General features: G+C 41.3%; 1 protein-coding gene across 1 annotated transcript; it reads right to left on the bottom strand.

Annotated features, from left to right (window-relative positions):
* On the bottom strand, positions 1-26818 carry LOC141052030 (cytochrome P450 2C8-like). Its single transcript, XM_073549206.1, has 9 exons — positions 26483-26818; positions 24793-24955; positions 23580-23729; positions 23251-23411; positions 22872-23048; positions 22641-22782; positions 15964-16151; positions 10751-10892; positions 1-229 (listed from the first exon to the last, which is right to left on the bottom strand). The coding sequence occupies exons 1-9, from the start codon at positions 26660-26662 to the stop codon at positions 48-50; spliced, it is 1485 nt and encodes a 494-aa protein (XP_073405307.1). The 5' UTR covers positions 26663-26818; the 3' UTR covers positions 1-47.

Raw genomic sequence — 26818 nt, 5'->3', positions numbered from 1 at the left:
TGTAATTGTAAAAAAGCTTTATTATTGATACAGTTGAAAAATTGTTATCATCGGGGTTCCACATAGAGCTCATAAGTCTTAGCTACCACTCCATTTTTTCCTGGTTCTGGTGTAATTTCAAGATCTTCTGGAGCTTTGTTTGTTTTCAGGATAAATTTCTGTAATATAGTTGTCAAAATAAGGAAGATCTCCATACGAGCCAATCCCTCTCCGAGACAGCTCCTTTTTCCTGCAGATAGTAAAATGAACCATGTTTTTTTACTGAGAAGATTTGAAGTATCATAACCTAAACTCATTCAGATTATGCTATAAGATAAGAATAACCCACTAATCTGGTTGTGCAAGACAGCTATTAATTCAATGGAAGGGAGCAGTAGTATTTCATGCTGAACATTTGTAGGAAATAATACATATTTGCCACTTTACCAATATGAGGTCCATTTACCATAGTAGGGCATATAGAAAGGGTTCGTCTTAAGGGCCTGTCACACTAAGCGATATCGCTAGCAATATTGCTATAACGTCACTGTTTTTTGTGACATAGCAGCGATATTGCTAGCGATATCGTTATGTCTGATACTTACCTCCGACCGCTCCCCCGCTGGTTATCGCTGGTTGCGCGAGAACGTCCTGGACCGTTTCTCGTCATCAGCTTCCTGCTGGGCTTCCTGTGGCGTCGACGAGCGACGCATGGATGCGGGCGGGAGGGCATCAGAATCGCCTCGTCTGACAGGTAAGTAACGATCCCTGACCTCTGCGATGTCGCTGGTGAGATCTGCCTGTGTGGCAGCTCACTAGCGACCACTTAGCGATGCACCAGCGATCCTGACCGCGTCATATCGCTGGCCGGGATCGCTGGTGCATCGCTAAGTGTGACAGTACCTTTAGTGAGACAGCCCCTCAAAAAGCTCAAGTTCCTTAAGGTGCACCAGTCCTGGTAATTAAAGGAACACAGCATATGTAGTTGTTTCCCTTTAAAGAGGTTTTACAGGAGTAGAAAAAAAACAACTACCATTAACAAAAACTTGTCTTAGAATGTTATTAGAAAAGGTTAGGTGCCTACAGACATGTGAAGTATGAAGCTCAAGCTATGTTTAGCAAGGCTGTTCAGCATTCAGAAAACAGTGTGGACAGCAGTGTGAGCTGCCGTTTTGTACCTCAGCACTCCTGGTACCTCCAGTATTCAATTAGATAGACAGGGCAGACAGCAGTGTAAGAAGCCTCTTCTTATCTCAGCATCTCTGATATCTCCAGTAATACATCAGATAGAAAGGGAGGACAAATGGTTGAGGAGGTAAAAGTGGCTGGGACCCTAGGAGGTAGCGACCATGCTATTTTAGAATTTTGGATAACTAGAGGCGGAAGACCTGTGAAGACTCAGACGTCAAGGTTAGATTTCAGAAAGGCAGATTTTAAGGGATTCAGAAAGAGAATTGGAGGGATCCAATGGCTGGATATCCTTAAAGACAAAAATGTCCAGGAAGGATGGGAAATCTTGAAAAATGAAATTCTCAAAGCACAGTTGTTAACAATTCCGAAAAGAGGGAAGAATAGGAAGCATTTAAGGAAACCAGGATGGATGAACACAGAACTTAAGCACATGCTAAAAAGGAAGAAAAAAATGTTTATAAAATGGAAAGAGGGAGGCATATCTAAAGAAGAATATAATGCTGTCTGCAGAACCTGCAGGGCACAAATCAGATTATCTAAAGCTGAAAATGAATTGAGGCTTGCAAGAGATGTCAAAAGCAATAATAAAGGATTTTGGGGATATGTCAAAAGTAAAAGAAAAGTCAAAGATGCTATAGGATTTTTACAGGATGAAAATGATGAAATGGTAAGACAGGATGTTGAGAAGGCTGAACTTTTAAATTCCTATTTTGCATCTGTTTTCTCTCAGAAAGGAAATGTAACATCAACTGTTATTCACTGTCCTATTAAGGGAATAGAAGAATCCAGGATATCTATAAACAGAAAGATAGTGAGGAAACACTTAGCTAACCTAAATGAATTCAAGTCTCCAGGTCCAGATGAATTACACCCCAGAGTACTGAAGGAGATAGCAGAAGAAATTTTTGAACCCCTCTCCATAATCTTTGAAAATTCTTGGAGAACAGGAGAAGTGCCAGAAGACTGGAGAAGAGCAAATGTTGTTCCTATCTTCAAAAAGGGGAAGAAGGTGGACCCAGGCAACTATAGGCCGGTGAGTCTGACTTCTATACCAGGAAAGATCTTTGAACAAATTATTAAACAACATGTATGTCAATACCTGGATAAGAATGAAGTGATTAAGCAGAGTCAGCATGGGTTTGTAACTAATAAGTCATGTCAGACTAATTTAATTTCCTTCTATGACGGTATTACTGATTGGGTGGATCAAGGAAATGCTGTAGATATAGTATATATCTGTTAGGTGGATTCATAACTGGCTTAGTGATCGGACCCAAAGAGTGGTCGTAAATGGCTGCACATCCAGTTGGAAGAATGTCTCAAGTGGGGTACCACAGGGCTCTGTCCTGGGCCCTGTATTGTTCAACATCTTTATCAACGATTTAGATGAAGGAATTGAGGGTAAACTGATTAAATTTGCTTATGACACAAAGCTAGGAGGGATAGCTAATACTAGAGAAGAGAGAGAGAGGTTTCAAAAAGATTTAAATAAACTGGAGAAGTGGGCAGCAACTAACAGAATGGTTTTTAACAGGGAGAAATGCAAAGTACTACATCTGGGCAATAAAAATGAAAAAAGCATATATAGAATGGGAGGAATAGGGCTAAGTGACAGCACATGTGAAAAAGACTTGGGTATACTAATAGATCACAGACTGAATATGAGTCAACAGTGTGATGCAGCAGCAAAAAAGGCAAATGCAATTCTAGGATGTATTAACAGAAGCATACAGTCTAGATCACGTGAAGTCATTATTTCCCTCTTCTCCTCTTTGGTCAGACCTCATCTGGAATATTGTGTCCAGTTTTGGGCACCACATTTTAAAAAAGACATCAACAAACTGGAGCAAGTTCAGAAAAGAGCGACCAGAATGGTGACCGGTCTGCAAACCCTGTCTTATGAGGAAAGGTTGCAGGATTTGGGAATGTTTAGTTTGCAAAAGAGAAGACTGAGAGGAAACTTAATAGCTGTCTACAAATATCTAAAGGGCTGTCACATTGTAGAAGGATCAACTTTATTCTCATTTGCACAAGGTAAGACTAGAAGCAATGGGATGAAACTGAATGGGAGGAGACACAGATTAGATATTAGAAAAAACTTTTTGACAGTTAGAGTGATCAATGAGTGGAACAGGCTGCCACGAGACGTGGTGAGTTCTCCTTCAATGGAAGTCTTCAAACAGAGGCTGGACAGACATCTGACTGGGATGATTTAGCGAATCCTGCTTTGAGCAGGGGGTTGGACCAGATGGCCCAGGAGGTCCCTTCCAACTCTACGATTCTATGATTCTATGATTCTACAACAGTATGAGCAGCCTCTTAGTACCTATGTAGATAATATAGGGTGGGCCGTAGTGGGGGGCAGTTTCTTCTTAACTCAGCGTTCCTGGTGTTCCTTTATTAGATCAGGTATACAGGGTGGACAGTAGTGTGAGCTGCCCCTTGTAGTGTTGAGCATTCCGATACTGCAAATATCAGGTATCGGCTGATATTCGCGGTATCGGAGTTCCGATACTGAGTTCCGATATTTTTACAATATCGAATACCAGAATCGGAAGTTCCCATAATGCAATGAGCCAGTTGAGGTTCCTAAGAAGTGTGGGCACATCCTGTTAGGCACGCTGAAATCATGTCATCATGATGCGTTATAATGGAGTGTGGGCGGTGCGTGGGCGGAGACTGTGCGTGACCGTGGGGGGCCTGTGCGAGCCTGCCGGGGGTCTGTGCGGGCCTGCCGGAGGTCTGTGCATGCTGCCGGGGGTCTGTCGGGGGTTGTGTGTGTGTGCAGGCATCGTCCGATGACACTACAAATCCCATCGGGCTATGCCTGCTACAATGAATGTGATTGACACATTAGCCAATGATGGGACAGTAGTAGTCCCATCATCCGGCTAAAGTGTTGAATGTAAAAAAAAAACACAAACATACATACTACATACATACTACATACATGCAACATACTACATACAACATACATACTACATACATACCACATACAATACATATAACATAGAGTACATACTCACCATCACTTGTCACTTTGATCCCCGAAGCCAGTGTCATCTGTAAAAAAATATTAAAATAACAAACAACCAATATACTCCCTGATCAACAGAAATCCACGAGTGTTCCACGACGATCTCCCCTATAGAACAGTAACATGTATAGGACTTTCAGTGACACACTGACAGGAGACAATGGCTCCTACAGTGTATCATTGAGAGGTTACTATAGTTCACTGGTCTCACTTTATGGCAAAAGCTGCATGGGAACTTTCTCACACAGCAATGCTAAAAGTGAGACTAGGGACTATTTTTTTTACAGTGGTGGAGGAATACAGTGCGGAAGGATACCTTCCTCCCATCATTGTATTCCTGGAGCCCCTAGAGAGCGGTCGCATCAGCTGATGCTGCTGTTCTCCACGGGAGATCGTCGTGGAGCACTCGTGGATTTCTGCGGATCAGGGAGTATATTGGTTTTTTGTTATTTTAATATTTTTTACAGATAACACTGGCTTCGGGGATCAAAGTGACAAGTGATGGTGAGAATGTACTCTATGCTATATGTACTGTATGTCTATATGTATGTATTGTAAGAATGTATTGTATGTAGTGTGTAGTATGTATGTAGTATGCATGTAGTATGTATGTATGTATGTAGTATGCATGTAGTATGTTGTATGTAGTATGTATGTAGTATGTATGTATGTATGTAGTATGTATGTTTGTGGTTTTCTTTTTACATTAAACACATTAGGGGGATGATGGGACTACTACTGTCCCATCATTGGCTAATGTGTCAATCACTGTCATGGTAGCAGGCATAGCCCGATGGGACTTGCAGTCCCATCAGAAGATGCCTGCACACAGACACAAAGACCCACGAGAGGCCCGCACAGACCCCCGGCAGCCCCGCACAGACCCCCGGCAGCCCACACAGACCCCCGGCAGGCCCGCACAGACCCCCGGCAACCCGCACAGACCCCCGGCAGGCCTGCACAGACCCCCGGCAGCCCGCACAGACCCCCGGCAGGGCCGCACAGACCTCTGGCAGCCCACACAGACCCCTGGCAGGCCCGAACAGACCCCCAGCAGGCCCACACAGACCCCCGGCAGGCCAGCACAGACCCCCGGCAGGCCCACACAAACCCCCAAGAGGCCCTTACAGACCCCACCCGCACACACAGACATGCACAGTCTCCGCAGACAGCACCGACCACACTCTTCCCCCTTCCCGAACTGGATGTGCAAGGAAAGAAAGGGTTTATTTTCATTCCGATATTTGTGTCCCATTGACTTGCATTGGTTTCCGGTATCGGAATCAGCGATACCCAATATTTTTGGGGTATCGGTCCGATCCAATCCGATCCGATATTTCCCGATATTGGAAGGTATCACTCAACACTAGCCCCTTGTTATCAGATACACTGGTGAGTAGCTTCTTCTTACCTCTGCACTCCTGGAATCTCTAGCAGTGTGAGTGACCTCTTCTTACCTCAGCATGCCTATTTCCAGTATTAGATCAGGTATGTTGAACAGCAAGGTGAGCACCTTTTCTTACCTCAGCACCCCCCTGCTAACTCCAGTATTAGGTCAGATAGACAGGGTGGACACCATTGTGAGCAACTTCTTATCTCAGCACTCATGATATATCCAGTATTAGATCAGATAGACATGTGGTGGACAGCATGGTGAGCAGCCTCTTCTTACCTCAGCATCCCTGGTATCTCCAGTATTAGATCAGACATATGGTGGACTGCAGTGTGAGTGACCTCTTCTTACCTCAGCACCCCTGGTATCTCCAGTATTAGATCAGATAGACAGGGTGGACAGCATGGTGAGCAGCCTCTTCTTACCTCAGCATCCCTGGTATCTCCAGTATTAGATCAGACATATGGTGGACTGCAGTGTGAGTGACCTCTTCTTACCTCAGCACCCCTGGTATATCCAGTATTAGATCAGATAGACATGGTGGACAGCATGGTGAGAAGCCTCTTCTTACCTCAGCATCCCTGGTATCTCCAGTATTAGATCAGACATATGGTGGACTGCAGTGTGAGTGACCTCTTCTTACCTCAGCACCCCTGGTATCTCCAGTATTAGATCAGATAGACAGGGTGGACAGCTGTGTGAGTGGCCTCTACTTACCTCAGTACCCCTGGTATCTCCAGTATTAGATAGAGATATACAGGGTGGACAGCAGTGTGAGCAGCCTCTTCTTACCTCAGCACCCCTGGTATCTCCAGTATTTGATCAGATTGGGTGGACAGCAGCGTGAGCGGCCTCTTACCTCAGCACCGCGGTATTTTCAGTATTAGTTCAGATAAACAAGGTAGACAGTAATATGAGTAGCCTCTTCTTACCTCAACACTTTTGGTTTCTATTTTATTATTTCTAATTATGCCCTTGGAGAACATTTTCCTACACATGAAGGGAAAAGGTGGCACTTCATACTCTCCAGGCACACAAGCATTAGTCCTATTAACATAATAGCTGTCACCATATTAACAGTGTAATCTGGTGACAGCTATTTGAATATCCTGTAGTAATGACATCTAACAAAACTAGTGGATTAGCTAATTAAAGGAATTTAGAAATTTATTCCCAATGACATCTTTTTTTTTCAAGTGAAAGTCACGGTTAAATCTCAGGCTCAAAAAGTATCCAAGTGATTATTCATCCACTCATGAATAGTGTTGAGCGATACCTTCCGATATCGGGAAATATCGGATCGGACCGATACCCAAAAAGTATCGGATATCGCCAATGCAAGTCAATGGGACAGAAATATCGGAATTAAAATAAACCCTTTCTTTCCTTGTAGGTTAATTCTAATTGAAGGAAAACAACTAAGAATAATGTAGAATGTATTGGAGGAGGTGGAGGAGACATTAAAGGCATAGAGGTTTAGCCCAATCAAATGGAATAGCAGAAATTAATTTTTTTTTTTTAAGACGTTCGGAGTTACAAAGATATTAACTATGTTAAAGGGGTTGTGTAGCAATAGAGGGAGACGTTCAGAAAAGGCACATGTTGGCGGAGTGTTGGAACGGAGTGCTTCATCTAGCTTGGAGGTTGACTGAGCCCCAGACCCGGAGGACACGGCACGGATGCGGGCACCTGTATGCACAACACACTGTGAGTAAAGCTTTTGAACTACATGCCCTAGTGTCCTCCAGTTATTCCTGCGCCAACACACTCAGCACTGCTACATCTCTGTGCCTGGCACTGCACCATCTACGTCTCTTCACTACCTATCCATCTACACTGCCCTGGGACTACAGCCCTACCTGTGGAGGGCCACAACATCAAAGCTGCACCACACCATCTGTCCCAGAGGATCTGTCCGCAGCGTCGGCTTAACATCTTCATTTGCGAACACCACAGGTGGCGTCACGAATAGTGTTGAGCATTCCGATACCGCAAGTATCGGGTCTCGGCCGAAATTAGCTGTATCGGAATTCCGATACTTAGTTCCGATACTTTTTTCATATCGAATCGGAAGTTCAAAGTTGATTGACAGACTGACGTCATCATGATGCGCGGTGTGTGCGCATCATGATGCGCCATCATTTCGGGCCTTCCGGGGGTCTCTGCCGGCCTGCTGGGGGGCTGTGTGGACTGCCCGGGGTCTGTACCGGCCTGCCGGGGGGCTGTGCCGGCCTGCCGGTGGTCTGTGCACCCTGTGGGGATCTGTGCCGGCCTGCCGGGGGGCTGTGCCGGCTCCGGGGGGCTGTGCCGGCCTGCCGGGGGGCTGTGCCGGCCTGCCGGTGGTCTGTGCAGGCTCCGGGGGGCTGTGCCGGCCTGCCGGTGGTCTGTGCAGGCTTCGGGGGTCTGTGCAGGCATCGTCCGATGGGACTACAAGTCCCATCGGGCGATGCCTGCTACCATGACAGTGATTGACACATTAGCCAATGATGGGACAGTAGTAGTCCCATCATCCGGCTAATGTGTTAAATGTTAAAAAAAAAAAAAAAAAATACTACATACATACTACATGCATGCTACATACATACTACATGCTACATACATACTACATACATGCTACATACATACTACATACATACTACATGCATGCTACATACATACTACATGCTACATACATACTACATATATACTACATACATACTACATACATGCTACATACATACTGCATGCTACATACATACCACATAAAAAAAAAAAAGTCCCTAGTCTCACTTTATGCCATTGCTGTGTGGGAATTTCCCACGCAGCAATGGCATAAAGTGAGACTAGGGACTTTTTTTTTTTAAGTGGCGGAGGAATACAGTGCGGAAGGATACCTACCTTCCGTCATTGGATTCCTGCAGCCCGTAGAGAACGGCAGCATCATCTGATGCTGCAGTTCTCTACCCAAGATCGTCGTGGGACACACTCGTGGACTGCTTCGGATCGTGGGTGAGTATTTTTGTGGTTTGTTATGTTAATATTTATTCCGTAGACGACAATGGCTTCGGGGAACAATGTGACAAGTATTGGTAAGTATGTTACTCTATGTTATATGTACTGTATGTCTATGTATGTATTGTATGAATGTATTGTATGTATGTAGTATATATGTGGTATGTATGTAGTATGTATGTAGTATGTATGTAGCATGCATGTAGCATGCAGTATGTATGTAGCATGCATGTAGTATATATGTAGTATGTATGTAGCATGCATGTAGTATATATGTAGTATGTATGTAGCATGTAGCATGCATGTAGTATGTATGTGGTATGTATGTAGCATGTAGTATGTATGTAGCATGCATGTAGTATATATGTGGTATGTATGTAGCATGTAGTATGTATGTAGCATGCATGTAGTATATATGTAGTATGTATGTAGCATGCAGTATGTATGTAGCATGCATGTAGTATATATGTAGTATGTATGTAGCATGTAGTATGTATGTAGCATGCATGTAGTATGTATGTAGTATGTAGCATGTAGTATGTATGTAGCATGCATGTAGTATATATGTAGTATGTATGTAGTATATATGTAGTATGTATGTTGCATGTAGTATTTATGTAGTATGAATGTAGCATGTATGTAGTATGTAGTATGAATGTAGCATGTATGTAGTATGCATGTTGTATGTATGTAGCATGTAATTTTTTTTTTTTTTTTTTTACATTTAACACATTAGCCGGATGATGGGACTACTACTGTCCCATCATTGGCTAATGTGTCAATCACTGTCATGGTAGCAGGCATCGCCCGATGGGACTTGTAGTCCCATCGGACGATGCCTGCACAGACCCCCGAAGCCTGCACAGACCACCGGCAGGCCGGCACAGCCCCCCGGCAGGCCGGCACAGCCCCCCGGAGCCTGCACAGCCCCCCGGCAGGCCGGCACAGCCCCCCGGCAGGCCGGCACAGCCCCCCGGAGCCTGCACAGCCCCCCGGCAGGCCGGCACAGCCCCCCGGCAGGCCGGCACAGCCCACCGGAGCCTGCACAGCCCCCCGGCAGGCCGGCACAGACCACCGGAGCCTGCACAGACCCCCTGGCAGGCCGGCACAGCCCCCCGAAAGGCCCGTACAGACCCCAGAGAGGCTGTACAAGGGCAGGAAAGGGTTTTTCTTATTCCGATACCGGAAGTCCCATAGACTTGAATGGGACTTCCGGTTTCGGAATCGGCGATACCGATACTTTTTTTAAAGATCGGCCGATACCATCCGATACGATACTTTGAAGTATCGGACGGTATCACTCAACTCTAGTCACGAATCATTCACTCATAAACTTTAATCATCATCCACACGTTCAACATTTCCTTTCAACAATGGACGCCCAGGGCCACGAACCGGGTCACAGCTACCGTGACATCTCCCATTGAAACCAACGGGCCTGGTACTGAGTACCCCACCAGCCCTGGCGGGCGATCCAACTTTCGGAAATACATAACAGAACAGGTTGTCCGGGCTTTTCACATAATCGCAGTGCATATCTGGGCTGCAGAATGCTGACAATAAGTAATTTACCTTCTGTGGCTAGTCTGCAGATATCATCTCTTGCTTCTACGATAAACATTCAGGGGGGATGTGTTCTGGCATTGAAATGAGAACTGCTCGTTTCCTCCTCCCTCACTAGTTTCACTTTCCATAGATCACTGTTCAGCGTGTGTCTGGGGGAGGAGCAGCTGGGTGGTCTGCTCTGAGCCAATCACAGCCATGCCATTAGTTAACATGCCTACATGCCTAAAGGATGTGCCCACACTTCTTAGGATTCCTTCCTCATTGGCTGAATCAAATCAAACTGGCTCATAGCATTATGGGAACTTCCGATTCCGGTATTCGATATGCAAAAAGTATCGGAACTCAGTATTGGAATTCCGATACCGCGAATATCGGCCAATACCCGATATTTGCAGTATTGGAATGCTCAACACTACTCATGAAGTGACAGCATATCATAGCAATATACAATTATTTTATTACATTTAAACCATCTTTGTGTATGGATATGAAATGCAGAGATAAATGCAGACAAGCATCTAAAAGTGTCATATTTTTTACAATACTTAATCACTATAATACAGTATGTACATTATTATAAAAGTTATTATTACCAATAGAAAATGGCAGGAAGGCATCATTATTCTTGAAAGATCCTGCTTCATTCAGAAAGTGGTTTGGGTCAAATTGCTCAGGGTTCTTGAAATACTTAGGATCTTTTAATACAGAAGTCAGTAATGGAGAAACAATGGTGTCCTAAAAGTAAAAATGATGATAATAAAATGATTGACTAAAATATAAAATTTGTAATCAGTTGGCAATAATACTTGAATTACTGTATTTAGTGTGACTGACTTACAATTTGGGTGATACCAAGTTTTTAATTAAATAAACACTCCCAACAAAGTTTTTATCCTCTTGATATATTGCCATCACCATATTATATAGCACTGCGTACTTACAATTGCTAATTTTTCCTTTTAACCTAGTTATTTATTTTATCTCTGCTCTATGTATAAACAAGAAGTTTAGTTTAACTGCATGAATCTTTCCCCTCTTCAATTCCTGACTCAGTGGCTCCCTCATTTCCAGGGACTTTTGCAGTGACTTATTATGACTCATACAGGGAAAATTGACCTGTTTCTACACAGAGATTAGAAGAATGCAGCTAGTCAGTTTTTAACCTCACGATATTATAGACCTAATTGAAAAGAGAAGAATTAACTAGGTAGAAAGGCAAAATGAGCAATTGTAAGTACACAGTGCTGTATAATATGATGATTGCATTACTTGCCAAATTAGCAATTTTCAAATGACAGATTTTTAATGATTTGGGTCCTAATGAATCAGAAACATAATTTGCCAAATTTTTACAAGTACGGATTTTTCAGAAAAGGGAGCCCCAATTTTGGGACATTGGCAGAAAGTGATAGCAAAAACTCAGAAAAGATAGAACTTATTCAACTTTATTTTTTTGCATTTTTGCTTACAAACTATTATGCAAACAATATGTTTATGCACTTTTTTCAAAATATTATATTACAAAATTCTCCAAATAACTCAGTTAGGGGAATGGAATACAGCAAAACACTTAGCATGAAGGGGAACATCACACCGTTTGCAAATTCTGGTTGTTTTTTTCTTACATAAAGCACACCTTCTTTGTGCAGCAATTGGCTCTATCAAATGATTACCAGGATCAAATTTGACGTCATCACTAACTCGGCCACCTAATAGGTCCACATCGCTTTGGGGTTGATTGTGTTCTTTTGCTTAGATAGGCCAATGCAATCCTCCTCTTTACACTTAGCAGTGGCACACTTTCTTCTGGATTTGCTTTTTGATATGCCCTCCAGGTGTTGACAACGGCAGTGTCTATCATTTGAGTGAAAAGGGGCCACCACCACTTTTTGGAACGGATTCTGACACGGTACAGGGAGATTTGTTTGTCCAATAAATCAACTCCCCCCATGTGGGAATTAAATTCCTGAACCATCAGCGGCATTGAGATTTGGACATGTTATTTATGTTTTTGAGAGTACCTACGAGCTGTTGGCAAAGGCTCTATTGTGCTGAAGTTCGTGCCAAATGTGACAACCTTATTATCCTTCCATTTCACCACAAGAATGTTATTTGCTTTATCAAACCGGTAATCACAAAATCCTCTTTCCTTTTGTTTTTCAATCTCCTTGCTTGGCATAAGAGGACACTGTTTTGTGTTATTTTCTCTCATAGTGCCAGTAGCTTGGATGTTTTCGATTTTCAGCATCACCAGAGCATCAATACTTGCAAAGAAATTGTCAAAAAGTAACTTTTAACTGAACGACTGGGAATTAGGAATTACATTTGTAAGTTGTGAAATTACTCTCAAGCCTAACGGTCCTTCCTCTTTGTCAGACTTACCACAGTATGGCACAAATTTATAGAGGTAGCCATTGGAACTGCACAGACACCAAATTTTGTAGCCAAATTTTATTGGCTTACCTCGCATGTACAGTTTTGTAGGGTGTTTGCCATAGTAGCGGACCATCATTTCATCTAAGGAAAGTTCCTGGTGGAATACACCAAATTTCAGGAATTCTTTCCCCAGTACTTCAAAGAATAAACTAACATTGTACATCTTGTCAGACTTGTCAATTTTAGAATTGTCATTTAGGTGTATATATTTTTTAATTTCCCTAAAACGGTTCTTTGACATTGCTTTGTACACCAATGGAACGCCCACATCTTGAGCTTGTTCCCAGTACATATCCTCTTGGGGGCATGATATCCAGACAGTAATAATATGCCTAAGAAAACTTGTAATTCTTCCTTGCTGATGGAAAAGGAGGGTTTATTTTTTTGGTTTGCATATAGCATGCTTTGGGTCAAAATATCCTTACCATCATGGGAAAAAAACTCTTCAAATACTTCAACTTCATTTTTATTTTCTAAAAGGTCACAAATGTTGCTTATTTCGGACGTATTCCGGTCCGCACTGCTTTCATATGTTGGTTGACATTTTTTCCAGTTGCTGCACATTGTAATATTTCTGTTGCATTTTTTTTCTTGCTCACAACTGATTTTGAAGTTTGATTCCTTGGTCGTTTTCTGCTACTGGTACTTGAAGTTCCTGCTGAGGTGGATGGTAAATTCTCAGTTGATTCCACCTCAGGAGCCTCTTCAATTTCTGTTGAAGTGTGCAATACCTCCAAAGTTCCTGCTACATCATTCAATTCATGAGCAAGATGCTCATTGTCCTGAAAATCTTCCTCATCAGTTGCCTCATCAGGGTCAGGAGGCACAATCACTACTTCAACATCAGAAACTTCGTCTTCTTGGTCCTCTAATTCCTCAAGATAACCTAGTATTTCATCAACACTAAGTCATTTTTTGTATCGATATGTCATGTTCTTACTGTTGATACAACAAAAACAAAAATTAGTATAGTAACATTTAGAAAACTATAGGCAAAAATATATATTATTATATATATATATACACTCACTGGCCACTTTATTAGGTACACCTGTCCAACTGTGTGTTAAGACTTAATTTCTAATCAGCCAATCACATGGCGGCAACTCAGTGCATTTAGGCATGTAGACATGGTCAAGACAATCTCCTGCAGTTCAAACCGAGCATCAGTATGGGGAAGAAAGGTGATTTGAGTGCCTTTGAACGTGGCATGATTGTTGGTGCCAGAAGGGCTGGTCTGAGAATTTCAGAAACTGCTGATCTACTGGGATTTTCACGCACAACCATCTCTAGGGTTTACAGAGAATGGTCCGAAAAAGAAAAAAAATCCAGTGAGCGGCAGTTCTGTGGCCGGAAATGCCATGTTGATGCCAGAGGTCAGAGGAGAATGGGCAGACTGGTTCGAGCTGATAGAAAGGCAACAGTGACTCAAATTGCCACCCGTTACAACCAAGGTAGGCAGAAGAGCATCTCTGAACGCACAGTGCGTCGAACTTTGAGGCAGATGGGCTACAGCAGCAGAAGACCACACTGGGTACCACTCCTCTCAGCTAAGAACAGGAAACTGAGGCTACAATTTGCACAAGCTCATCGAAATTGGACAGTAGAAGATTGGAAAAACGTTGCCTGGTCTGATGAGTCTCGATTTCTGCTGCGACATTCGGATGGTAGGGTCAGAATTTGGCGTAAACAACATGAAAGCATGGATCCATCCTGCCTTGTATCAACGGTTCAGGCTGGTGGTGGTGGTGTCATGGTGTGGGGAATTTTTTCTGGGCACTCTTTGGGCCCCTTGGTACCAATTGAGCATCGTTGCAACGCCACAGCCTACCTGAGTATTGTTGCTGACCATGTCCATCCCTTTATGACCACAATGTACCCAACATCTGATGGCTACTTTCAGCAGGATAATGCGCCATGTCATAAAGCTCGAATCATCTCAGATTGGTTTCTTGAACATGACAATGAGTTTACTGTACTCAAATGGCCTCCTCAGTCACCAGATCTCAATCCAATAGAGCATCTTTGGGATGTGGTGGAACGGGAGATTCGCATCAGGGATGTGCAGCCGACAAATCTGCGCCAACTGTGTGATGCCATCATGTCAATATGGTCCAAAATCTCTGAGGAATGCTTCCAGCACCTTGTTGAATCTCTGCCACGAAGAATTGAGGCAGTTCTGAAGGCAAAAGGGGGTCCAACCCCTTACTAGCATGGTGTACCTAATAAAGTGGCCAGTGAGTGTATATATATAAATATATTTCACTATCCATTCATAAAACAAGCTAAATAAACAATTGTGATGAATAAAAACATAAATACCAACCTTATATACTGTGATGCAATCGTAAACGATGTCTGACAAGCCAGCAAGTTACAGGGTCTGTTCTCCTGAGTGTCTCCAGTACAGCTGAGATATCAGGTTTTATAAAGCATATATAGTCAGAAAGGTACTGGGGAAGGGGGGTGGAGGGGTGAGGGTTTCCAGACTATCTGGTAAGAAGGAAGAAATGAAACTAAAAGACCTCTGCCTGCCATATCAGTTGTAAATGATTTAGCGTTATGTATAAAAACTAGTGAATCAAACAAAAATTTCCATGTAAAAAAACATCGAAAATAGATTCTGCCAATGTCCCAAAAATGGGACGGCAATTTCACTTGAATATAACTCTGGCCTTGGTAAATTTACATCAATGCCATTGCATTATATACCTTCCATCAAGTATAAACAATAGTTCTAATAACTTTGTGATCACAGAACTGTGAGTTTAAATAATAATTTCAGCTTATGATCCTAATTTTGAAAAAACCTCGAAAATAGGTGCTTTGAAAGCTCTCTGGGTGGAAGAATATTCAATTAAAAATGACAATGACATGATTTCCTGTTTTGAAAACATTCATTTTACAAACACAACACAAAAAATTGGACCCAATTATAAAATCTTAGTTGCTAGAAGCAAAAGATTAGGTGTCCCAAAAAAGGACATTGGTAGATAATGGGTTGAGAATTAAAATTTGATCGAAGTTTTCCCTTAAGATGCGGTAAAACATTTACTTTGCTAGTTAATATTTCTGCATTAGGTAATATATTGTAATATTATGCTATACCTCTAGAAAAAGACATGGATTGCTCAGCCAAGAATCATACATTGATCTATTTTGCGGTGAACCTCTCAGTGGGTCTCTGACCTTGAACAAGCGATTTCTGAATGTGTGGTCCACGTACAGTTATAGTACATTTACATGACAGCATCATTCTTATCCAATGACTATATTTGGTATTGCTTATACCAATTCCTTTGAAAATAGTGCTTGTGTTTCTGCAATGTGTTTCTTATTCTGTACAATTGTTATATCTCAATCTTCTGACCTTTGGTATGTTGTATCCCCTGAATACTATGTTCTTGCTAGTGGCATGTGGAACGGCCAGAGGTGTGATATCAGCAAATCTCTGGATCTCATGAATGACAGCATCAGTATATGGCATTTTGACCCGGTCCACTGCTGAAGGGCATTGACTCTGTCCAACCACGTTGTCAATTTCGTCCTGGATTTTTTCTATGGAGGTAAATATATTGTATTTCAAAACAGTTAAATTCAGATGTAACTTAACTATGTTTCTATATTTTTTTTATCTAAAAGGTATTTTCAAGTTTGGAAGCTATCCTCTATCCATTGGTTAGGTTTCAACTTTATGATCGCTGGAGATCTAAATAGTGATGTAGTGATGGGTGAACCCATGGATGTTTGGGTCCGACAGGTTCAGCCAAACATCTAAAAAAAAGTTAAAGTTTGGGTACTCAAAGCCATACCACATTCTGATGACTGGGGGGCCTGAACATCAGTTATTTGCCATGCTGCCATCTGTGCGGCAAACATGGGCTCTGATCGGTGGTAAGATCATTACCACTGGTCAGAGAGCTGCGTTTCCCATGCTGTCAGATGACAGTGTGAGCCAGCAGCTGTGATCAGCAGTAAAAATATTACTTCTGGTCAGACTCGTCGGCCGATGAGAGAGAACTACTCCCAGACAGCTGGGTGCTGGTATACTCAGACTGGTAATGGGCCATGGATACTGGCCCCCCAGCTTAAAAATAGCAACCCGCAGCCACCCCAGAAAAGGCGCATCTACTAGATGCTCCAATTTTGGTTCTTTGCCCAGCTATTCTCACTTTCCCTGGTGTGGTGGCAAGTGAGGTAATTGTTGTGGGGTTGATGTCAGCTATTTTATGGCCACTGACATCAAGCCCACAGATTAGGAACGGAGAGGCATCTATAAAACACCCCTATTACTAACCCCATAATTAGATTGTAAAAAAGACATAGCCATAGTAAAATCCTTTAATTGAAAGACAGACACAGACTCATATATTTCAAAAAGCACATTTATACTCAACATATGCCTATTTCAATGAAGCTTGTGTCACCTGGTAAAACACAATAAACAACAATTATACTCACCTAATGTCTAATTCATTGAAGCCCATGTCCCCTGGAAAAAAACTGAAAATATATATATATAAAAAAAACATTATTTCATGGCGCCAATTCTCAGGATTGATGGTTAACTCTGTGGTCAGGCCCCTGCAATTGGGAAGTTATTCTCTAATCTATGGATAGGGAATAACTTCCAAAGTTAGGAATACCATTTTAATATATTTTTAACTACTGACCAAAAGTTGCAAAATGCACTTAATTCCTTCTAATCATCGCAACATTTCCTTTTGGTACTTTCACTTTTTCCTTCCCTGCTTTCATGAGCCATACGTTTTTTCTATCTTTCTGATGATAGCCATATGAGGGTAGGACAAATTCTAGTTTAAAAAAAATTATATTGCGGCGAAATAAAAACTAGCAACTGAACTTTATTTAGCACATATGGCGGGGGTGATGTTTTGGTTCTCAAGCAGCCTGCCTACTTTTTCTAATATATATATATATATATATATATATATATATATATATATATATATATATATATATATATAGCTATGGCAAAAATTAAGAGACCACTGCACAGTTTCATAAAATCAGCTTCTCTGTGTCAGTTGAATTCCAACCAGAGAACACCTAATTCTACTTGATATGCTTCTGATTAGGTGATCACCTGAACCAAATCTTATGTAACATAGAAAAGTATAAAAAAAAACCTTGCTGTGATGTTCACAATCCTCTTGCAATAGGACAAGCTGGATGGCAAAACAAGTGCTAGTAATATCCCAAAAGTAATAGGAATGAAAAAATAACCTTTAACCATGCCAAAGGAGTTGAAAGCAAAAGTCTTGAGTGAGGAAAAGATGGGCTCAATTCTGGCTTTAATAGCAGAGGAATACGGTGAGCGTCATGTTGCCTCCATCCTTAAAATTTCTAATACGGCAGTTCATTACAACAAGGTCAAGCAGCAGAAATTGGAGACAACAAAGCTACAGAATGGCAGAGGGTGAAAATGACTCTCCACTGACCAGAATGACTTTCATCCAGAAACCACAGGATGACATCAAGTGACCTACAAAAGGAATGGCAAATGGCAGCTGGGGTGAAGTGCATGGCAAGAACGGTTTGTAACATGGTTCTAGAGGTAGGGCTCATGTCATGTAAAGGTAGAGAAAAGCCTTTCATCAATGAGAAGCAAAGGAGAGCAGGCTGAAGTTTGCCAAAGACCATAAGGATTGGACTGCAGTAAGGTAATCTTTTCTGATGAGTCTAATTTTCAGCTTTGCCAAACACCTGGTCATCTAATGGTTAGATGGAGACCTGAAGAGGTGTACAAGCCACAATGTCTAGCACCCACTGTGAAATTTGGAGGAGGATTGGTGATGATCTGGGGATGCTTCTGCAAGGCTGGAATTGGGCAGGTTAATCTTTGCAAAGGACGTATGAATCAATCCGCATACATGGTTATCAAGGAAAAACAGTTGATTCCTTCTGCTCAGGCAAAGTTCCCCAAAAGTTCCCCAACTCTGAGGACTGGTTTTTCCAGCAGGACAATGTACCATGCTACACAGCTAGGTCAATCAATATGTGTATGAAGGACCACCACATCAAATCCCTGTAATGGCCTGCCCAATCTCCAGAACTGAACTCCATTGAAAGCCTCTGGAATGTAATCAAGAGGAAGATGGAAAGTCACAAGCCATCAAACAAAGAAGAACTGCTTACATTTTTATACCAGGAGTGGCATAATGTCACCCAAAAGCAGTGTGAAAGACTGGTGGAAAGCATGCCAAGACACATGAAAGCTGTGATTAAAAATCATGGTTATTCCACAAAATATTGATTTCTGATCTCTTCCTGAGTTAAAACATTAGTATTGTTGTTTCTAAATGATTATGAACTTGTTTTCTTAGCATTATTTGATGTCTACAAGCTCTGCATTTTTTTGTTATTTTGACCATTTCCCATTTTCTGAAAATAAATACAAAATTTAGTGCTTGGAAATTCGAAGACATGTTGTCAATAGTTTATAGAATAAAACAGCAATTAACATTTTACTCAAAAATATACCTATAAAGAGAAAAATCAGACAAACTGGAAATTTTGCAGTGGTCTCTTAATTTTTGCCAGAGCTGTATTTTGTGGTTAACGCAAACATGAATTTCGGTAAAATATTTGATTTGTGTTGCCATTGCTGGCACCCATAACTCTATTACTTTTACATTAGCTAATCTGTGCATGGCTTGTCTTTTGCATGAAAAGATTTTATTGCATTTTTTTGGAGAAGTACAAAAATTGGTAAACCTGAAGCCTTATTCTTTTTGCTGTTTAACATGTGGTACAACTAATATTATTAAATAAATCTGACTTTTTTGATGACATGATCATACCAAATAGGTCTCATTTATATAAGCTTACCGGAATGCCATAGTGCAACAATGTTTTCATTTGCATTATGGCAATCCGTAAGCTTAACGATCTGTTATATGTTTTGCAGCTTGTTGTCTGCCTAAAGAATTTGGCTATATTTATACCTGAAGACTTCTCCATCAAGTCCTGATGCTTTCTCCACCCAAATCAAGTTTCCTTGTTCATTTTCCAACATTTTTTTTTTCACTTTATTTTTTGGCCCCAGTTGGGGATTTGAAATTGTTATCACTTGATCACTTCTGCCATATATATGAATACTGCATTATTGCAGTACATAGTAAAATTAATACTCTCCTACTGTATGCATTATAAGTACTTTCAAGTTGGTGTTCATAAGTGGACCAACATGGTAGCCTGCAGTAGGCCCCCGGAATTCTAGGCTACCTTTGGCTGCCATGGACATGCAGTGACAATCCAGCTATTTAAATGCCACTCTCCAAATGGTTAACCCTGCTGTTATGTTCGGGTCATAGTGACCCGTAAGAGAATTTGTGTGGCCCTGCAGATATAATAATAATAAATAATCTTTATATAGCGCTAACATATTCCGCAGGGCTTTACAGTTTGCACACATTTTCATCACTGAAAATCTAACAATCTCACAATCTAAATTCCCTATCAGTATGTCTTTGGAGTGTGGGAGGAAACCGGAGTACCCGGAGGAAACCCACGCAAACACGGGGAGAACATACAAACTCCTTGCAGATGTTGTCCTTGGTGGGATTCGAACCCAGGACCCCAGCGCTGCAGCGCTAACCACTGAGCCACCGTGTTGCCCAATACATTGTTCTATAAGTTTCTAAAACTTGAGGTTGGGTCTATTTATTGCATCCACTATTGTATATCAATTTATTTATTTCCTAAATTATTTCAATGGGGTCGTACACACGCTCTGCCGGGTGTATGCATTGAGATCTGCGCACCATAAAAAAGGCTTTATATTGATTATTTTTGGTGCGCTGTCTATACTAAAATGTAGAGCGTATCCAGAGAGATCACTAGGTGTGCACTGCACATGTATATTCTGCGCAGAACGAACTGCGCAGAACGCGCTGTGTAAGAGGGCCTTATTTTGTAAAGCTGAGCTCTAAAGGCCTCCAAATGATTTTTTTTTGCTAAGTAAAGGCCCCATTACATTTAGCGATGCACCAGCGATCCCGACCACGATACGACCCTGTCAGGATCGCTGGTGCATCGCTAAATGGTCGCTAGTGAGCTGCCACACAGGCAGATCTCACAGCGATGCAGCAGCGATCTAGCGGTCGTTACTTACCTTTCAGATGTGGCGATCCTGACGTCCTCCCGTCCGTGTCCACGCGCCGCTTGTCGGCGCCAGCTGGAAGCCCAGCAGGAAGTGCCCGACGAGAAATGGAGCTGCGCGATCTCGTACGATCAGCGATGGACAGCGGGGGAGCTGGTCAGAGGTAAGTATCACACATAGCGATATCGCTGCTGCGTGACCAAATCGGTGATGCTTTAGCGATATTGTTAGCGATATCGCTATGTGTAAAACCCCCTTAAGTCTGTCTTCCTGGCTTATCTCCTAGTTTTCAGAAGGGTTCTTATCTTCTCTGATCTTATCAGTACACATATGCTAGCACACTTAGCCATTTGACCTTTCAGTTTCTTTGGACAGCAGCTCTGTACACATCTCTGTTCCAGGCTGCATCTTAGCTTTTAACAGGTATCTAGCTTGTTATGCTTTTCTTATTCAATTCTGTTGGTAGATTGTATATTGTAAAGGAATACTTTTATTGTATTTTTTTACATGTACTTAGTGTTATTACTGTGTGATTCTGTAAGCTATAGGTCACTGCATACTGTCTGCAAAGCTGACAAACTTTTTTCAGCTAAGAGCTGTTTTTTTTTCCTTGGCTCCTTCTTTGTTGAAGCAGGGGGTTACTTACATTTGAAAGACTCAATGTTTTTACAAGTGGTGTAGTATTCTCACTGCTCTGACTGAATGATCAGCATGTTAGATGCCTGGACATTGAGCACTGGTATGTTTTGATGTAGTATAGAAGCTCTTATTGTTTTTGAAGCAGGTTGTGTTTTTCTCAGATTTTATTATTATTGGAAAATCACTGGTTAGGCCGTATATTGAGGAAAGGTCACACCCAGAACGGAAGGAGCAGCAGGCCTTGTACAGAGCATCCAGCAATATGCTCAGGAAAGTGAAACCATGACCTCCACAAGCACTTCTACCCCCATGGCCTCTACCAGCGGTGCTTCAAGAATAAAATGAAAAAGGTGCAGCTATTGCCCTTATTCTTGTGATAATAAAACAAGTATTACATGTTCTGGATGCAAAAAATTCTTATGCAAAGCCCATGTTTATTGTTCTTCATGCAAGAATACAAAAAGTATTATTACCATGTAAATATGTTCAAATTGAAGTGTTTATTATCTTTAATTTTTTTTCACAAAATGTTTGATTTGCTTGTTTTGGTTTATTTTTTTTTTTGCCACATATGTGTAGTTTGCTATTTTTTGTTTTGCTTATTACTAAGTTTTTTCTGAATAAAAAAAAATGAAGATTTCAATTTCATTTTACTTTTTTTTTATTACCAAACATGTTCCCATACAGTCTAGTAAGCAAAAGGTATAAAAATAATTGAGATAGAGTATCTAAAATCAAGATTTAATAAACCGGGTCATAGTGACCCGGGAGCAATACAAGTGTATAGTACAGTACATGGGAACAGAACAGCAGGGTTAAGTAGCAGTGATTAGAGCAAGTGCCAGTCGCTAATGCAACAGACAGATGTCGGCTGTCTTGAACTGCCTCCATTTGCCAGGTATGATGCGGGCTAAGTTTCTTACCACTCTACATATACCTCCTTTATTTAAATGACATACATTTCTGTTATTTGGTCATAAAGGGGTTAAACGAGTTACCCCATTGCATCTACCCTTGTCTATATGGCCTATTTGGCAATGTAAAGTATTGTCGTCTGCAGCAGCTTTCCTTTGATTACCTGGTCTCCATGGATAGTCCAGATGGGACAATACATTTAATTCTTTACCTTTGGCTGCATATAATATCTTTCCAATAAATAGAACTATAGAAGGCTGAGTTGAAATATCAGATATAGGCTATGAATAATAGGTGGGCTATTACTGAAGGACAAAAACAGAGACCCATCCATGATAGAATTTAACATATAAATGATAATTTCTTACTTGTCACATCTGTGTGCTTGAGCAGTATGAGGAAAGTGTGCTTTAGGGTGGTGCTGGTGGTTTCTACTCCAGCAAAAAAGAGATCAATTACAGTCCCGAATAAGTTATCAAAGTGAAATTCACTCTTTGGATTGTCCATTTCCTGTGGAAAGTAATGTGCAAAATATTTTGAGATGCAGGCTTTTTGAATCACTATAGTACATAACGTTGAGTGGATTCAGCCAACTTCACCTCCTCCATCTTTATTAGAAAACTGTCAATGAAGTCTCGAGAACAGCTGAAATCAATAGTCTTCTTATGACTTTCCACAGACTCTAGAACAAATGTTTTTAATTTTGCAAGATTCTTAAAGACCTTCTGATGAGGACCAGGGATGTACGAAAGGGTCTTGGGGAAGACATTAAGAAGCTGTGGAAAGAAATGCAGTTTAATGCTCTGAGACATGATTTCAGCATAGAAGAGCCACTCTATACTACACCACTGGTTTACATCAAATGGCTGACCCTATCCCTCGGGCACAAGGCCAAAGAACGGACCCAATTTCTGTCAGTCAACAAGATCTTAATTCCCAGCTAACACACGTAAATGAACAGAGAAGATCTATACTTACAATACCCCATGGAGAAGAAAGAGTTAGGAATAATTCCTTTAGTAAGGAAAGCAAAGTCATGAACTTCTCATCCTGATAGTCAAATCGTTCTCCAAACACAATGGAGCAGATGACATTAGAGACGGCCAGACGTAGCAGATCAGTAGGATCGAAAGGGGTATCTAGGTAGAGGAATAAGCATGAGATCTTGAGTTTAGATACAATAAAGTTCTTTATCTCAACTGCTAACCAAAGATGAAGCCACTGTGAAATGCAAAATGGTGGACAAAGCCTTTGATATAAATGTAGGCCGCATTATTAAATGTAGGACATTATGAGGGTTCACTCACCTCCAGCTTTGCTTAATTTCTCCCCTAGACATTGAGCTTCTTCTTGAATTTTTTCCTCGATGCTTTTTTTCCCCATCCCAAAATTCCTCAGTGTGGTGAGAGTGAATCGGCGCATCAATTTCCAGCGCTCCCCGTTGCTCAGGATTACACCTTTTGGTCAGTAACAAGTGAACGTGTTAAAAGTCAAGTGACTTCATGCTTGGACAAGAGCAGAAATACATTCAGAAATGTGCACACCTAAATATTACAACAATATTTTTAACGAAAGAAAGACCACAAGTGACATGATAAAACTAGTAAAATCCCAATATCAAACTCACTTCATACGGAATACAACATATGCTGGGCTGAGCTGATCTGTACAGTACACGCGGTTAATAAATGATTAGCACAATACCCAAAAGAGCATATTAGAGCCACAAAAACCAATGGTCAATGGATTGGAGCATCCCAGCCCCGCATGTGACAGAATATGCAACAGATCTCCATTAAGCTACAATATCTTATCAGATATAACTAAATTTTAGATCACACATAGTAATCAAAACCACATAGGATAGGTGGATAGGTTCCTGTAACAGCAGTAGAAAGCACCTGTCACAGCCTTCTTTATATTCCTGCGAAATCCAGGCTTTGATTGGGTTTCAAAGCAAATCAATAAATTCCCAATATTCTGTACTACTGATGTATTGCAGTATATAATGGAAGGTTTATAGCAACATCAATGAAAACAACATCGATGAAAATGATCACCAAAATGAAAAGAAAAGTTTGGAATCACCATAATTGTTCTCACTTGGAAAATCATCTTGCTAAGTCATTTTTTTTCCTGCACAATTAGGAAAACTAAAAAAAGGTAGAATTGTATTTTTTCTTTTTTTTCACTGTACTTGGATTTTTTTCCCCATTTTCTAGTAAATTATATAGTAAAAATAAAAGTTTAATTCAAAACTCCAACCGGTCCTGCAAGAACAATCCCTTATACTGTAGGTATGACGGCAGAGAAATAGAAAAAAAGGCATGACCCTTAGAAGAAGAGGAAGGAATAACAAAAGTGCAGAAATTAACATTGGCTGCACTAGGAAAGCAAACCATTTTACTACTTTTTTAATATAAATGTAGCTTAAAGGCATATAACAAAGTTACGGTACACACTGTATATACACATTGTTGTTGATGTTTGTATTATTATTGAACATGAAAAAAAACTTACCAAAATCTTTGAAAATCAATTGACCTAAATCTGTGACAGCTCTTGCGCTGAAAGCATCGCTGCGATCCACTAAGGCCTCTTTTACGCATTCATAACCGGCTAGGATCACCATTGGGTTATTAGCCATATAGATGGTGAAAACTGGCCCATAGTGCTCACTCATCTGAAAAGAAAAAAATACTAGTATGAAAAAGGGCAACAGGACGCAAAATATAGAATTATCATAATCACACCAAAAAGCTGTCCTAAGCCAGCATAGGATAGTAAGACCAATCAAAAATTTGCCAAAGGCAACTAATCCCTATCCTAAAATATAACTTTAAATTCAAATACTAAAGAAACTTGTAAGATTAAAAAATCGCACTATTTACAATCCCCCGATGACCTCTGTCATGCTGACGAAACATGTCAGGGAGGCTTAGAGCAAATTTTAATAGCACTATAGAGCTATAGTAGGGCAATAGTGGTGGGGTATCAGGTAGCAGCCTCATCTTGATCCATAAGCCTATTAATTAAATATTAGGACAATAAGCATGATATATGCTACACCCGGTTCTGGCGCTGCCCCCAGTTCTGATCCCTCACCCGCTCCGGCTCCCAAGGTTGCCCCTGTACCTCTGCGAAATCCCTGTCTGGATTCTCGCTCTCTGTCCCTTGCCATCCTGCTGCTGCTCCTCTCTCCCCCACTTCCTGGCACGCTGCCAGCAGGCCTCCAGGGAGAATACTTAGGACCCGTGTATGCTTAGCTCCAGTCTCTTAAAGGGATAGTGCGCATTTTTTGAACAATTCAATTAACCAATGGCAGCGCACTGATTACTACTTCTGGCCCCTCCATCATAGGGAGGGTGCCTGAGCAATGAGTATCCAGTCTTGCTATATCCGGTTCTGTTCCTGTTCTGCCTGCGCTGTTATAGCATTCCATTTGCATTCTCTTATACTGTTTGTTTCCACAGAATACCAGTGACCAGTTGTTTGGCTATCCTAAGACGACACCTGTACCTATATACTCAAGTGCCATCCCGTTCCGCCACTCTCTATCCAAACCTCTAGACAATGCTAAAGTTGCTGGAGCCAGCTTCCTCCCATCTACCCGGAATCTGACTACCCTCGCCAGAGCCAGCTTAATCTCTCATACCCGGTGTCTGCCGGTCAGCTCCACTATATCTGTAATTTCTGTTTACCCATTTGTCCCGCTGGGACAGATGCCACGTGTTCGGGGTCTAACTGGAGGTAGTGTCTGTGTCCCCCAGGTATTCCACTTTGGTCCTGTTCAAGGGATCTTACTAAGGATACCTGGGGCTCACTAGTTACGCCCTTCGGAGCCCCCCAGACCGACGTCCCGAAGTTCCACTCAAAAAAATAAAAAACTAATGTGAACTTCATCACCTGTGCCTTCCATTCATTACAGTATAAGACATGAGTCCAATGAATAGGTATTAGTGTCCTCTTACTACTAAGATAATTAGTGCAATTTTTAATCTTACAAGTTCCTTTAGTAGTTGAATTAAAAGTTATATTTTAAGTCTTTAGTTAGGGATTAGTTGCCTTTGAGAAATTGTTGATTAAAATATAGATTTTATTTTGGTTAGTTCCTTTAAGTGCATCTTGAAGACCACTTTTCATTTTGCCTGTTTCAAAGATGCAAATTAAATCCAAATGCAACATAATTATTGATATTATCAGTACTCACCTTCACCAAGGACTTTGGCATTTCACTGGTGCTCATATGTAGCATGGTGCCCAGTATAGGTATAGGGGGTGGTCCAGGGGGCAAGTTTTTCGTCCTCAATTTTCTCCTCCATTGGAAGAAATATAGGAAAAGACTAATGCAGATGGCTAGTAGAAGAGTTCCTGAGACTCCCAGCTCCATCTTTAGACAGTCCAGGAAGAGTTCTGTATAGTTGCCATACTGGTAAATGCATACTAAGAGCAAACAGGATCCTTTATCTCTGAAACCGTGAATTCTTCTCACGCGATGCCAATGTACAAAGCTTGTAAGTTAGTTACAAAGGGCAGGATTACATGA

The sequence above is a fragment of the Dendrobates tinctorius genome, unplaced genomic scaffold (assembly GCF_039654945.1).
Source record: "Dendrobates tinctorius isolate UK_male_01 unplaced genomic scaffold, ASM3965494v1 ptg000158l, whole genome shotgun sequence".
Lineage (NCBI taxonomy): Eukaryota > Metazoa > Chordata > Amphibia > Anura > Dendrobatidae > Dendrobates > Dendrobates tinctorius.
This window is presented reverse-complemented; position numbering and strand designations above follow the sequence as displayed.

What these genes read in the sequence shown, in the direction of transcription:
- LOC141052030 (XM_073549206.1), bottom strand. Translation starts at nt 26,662, where the DNA reads ATGGAGCTGGGAGTCTCAGGAACTCTTCTACTAGCCATCTGCATTAGT. An exon ending in TGCCAAAGTCCTTGGTGAAG is followed by an intron (nt 24,956 to 26,482) that starts GTGAGTACTGAT and finishes TTTTCTTTTCAG; the next exon opens with ATGAGTGAGCACTATGGGCC. An exon ending in CTTCCTGCCATTTTCTATTG is followed by an intron (nt 230 to 10,750) that starts GTAATAATAACT and finishes TACTATCTGCAG; the next exon opens with GAAAAAGGAGCTGTCTCGGA.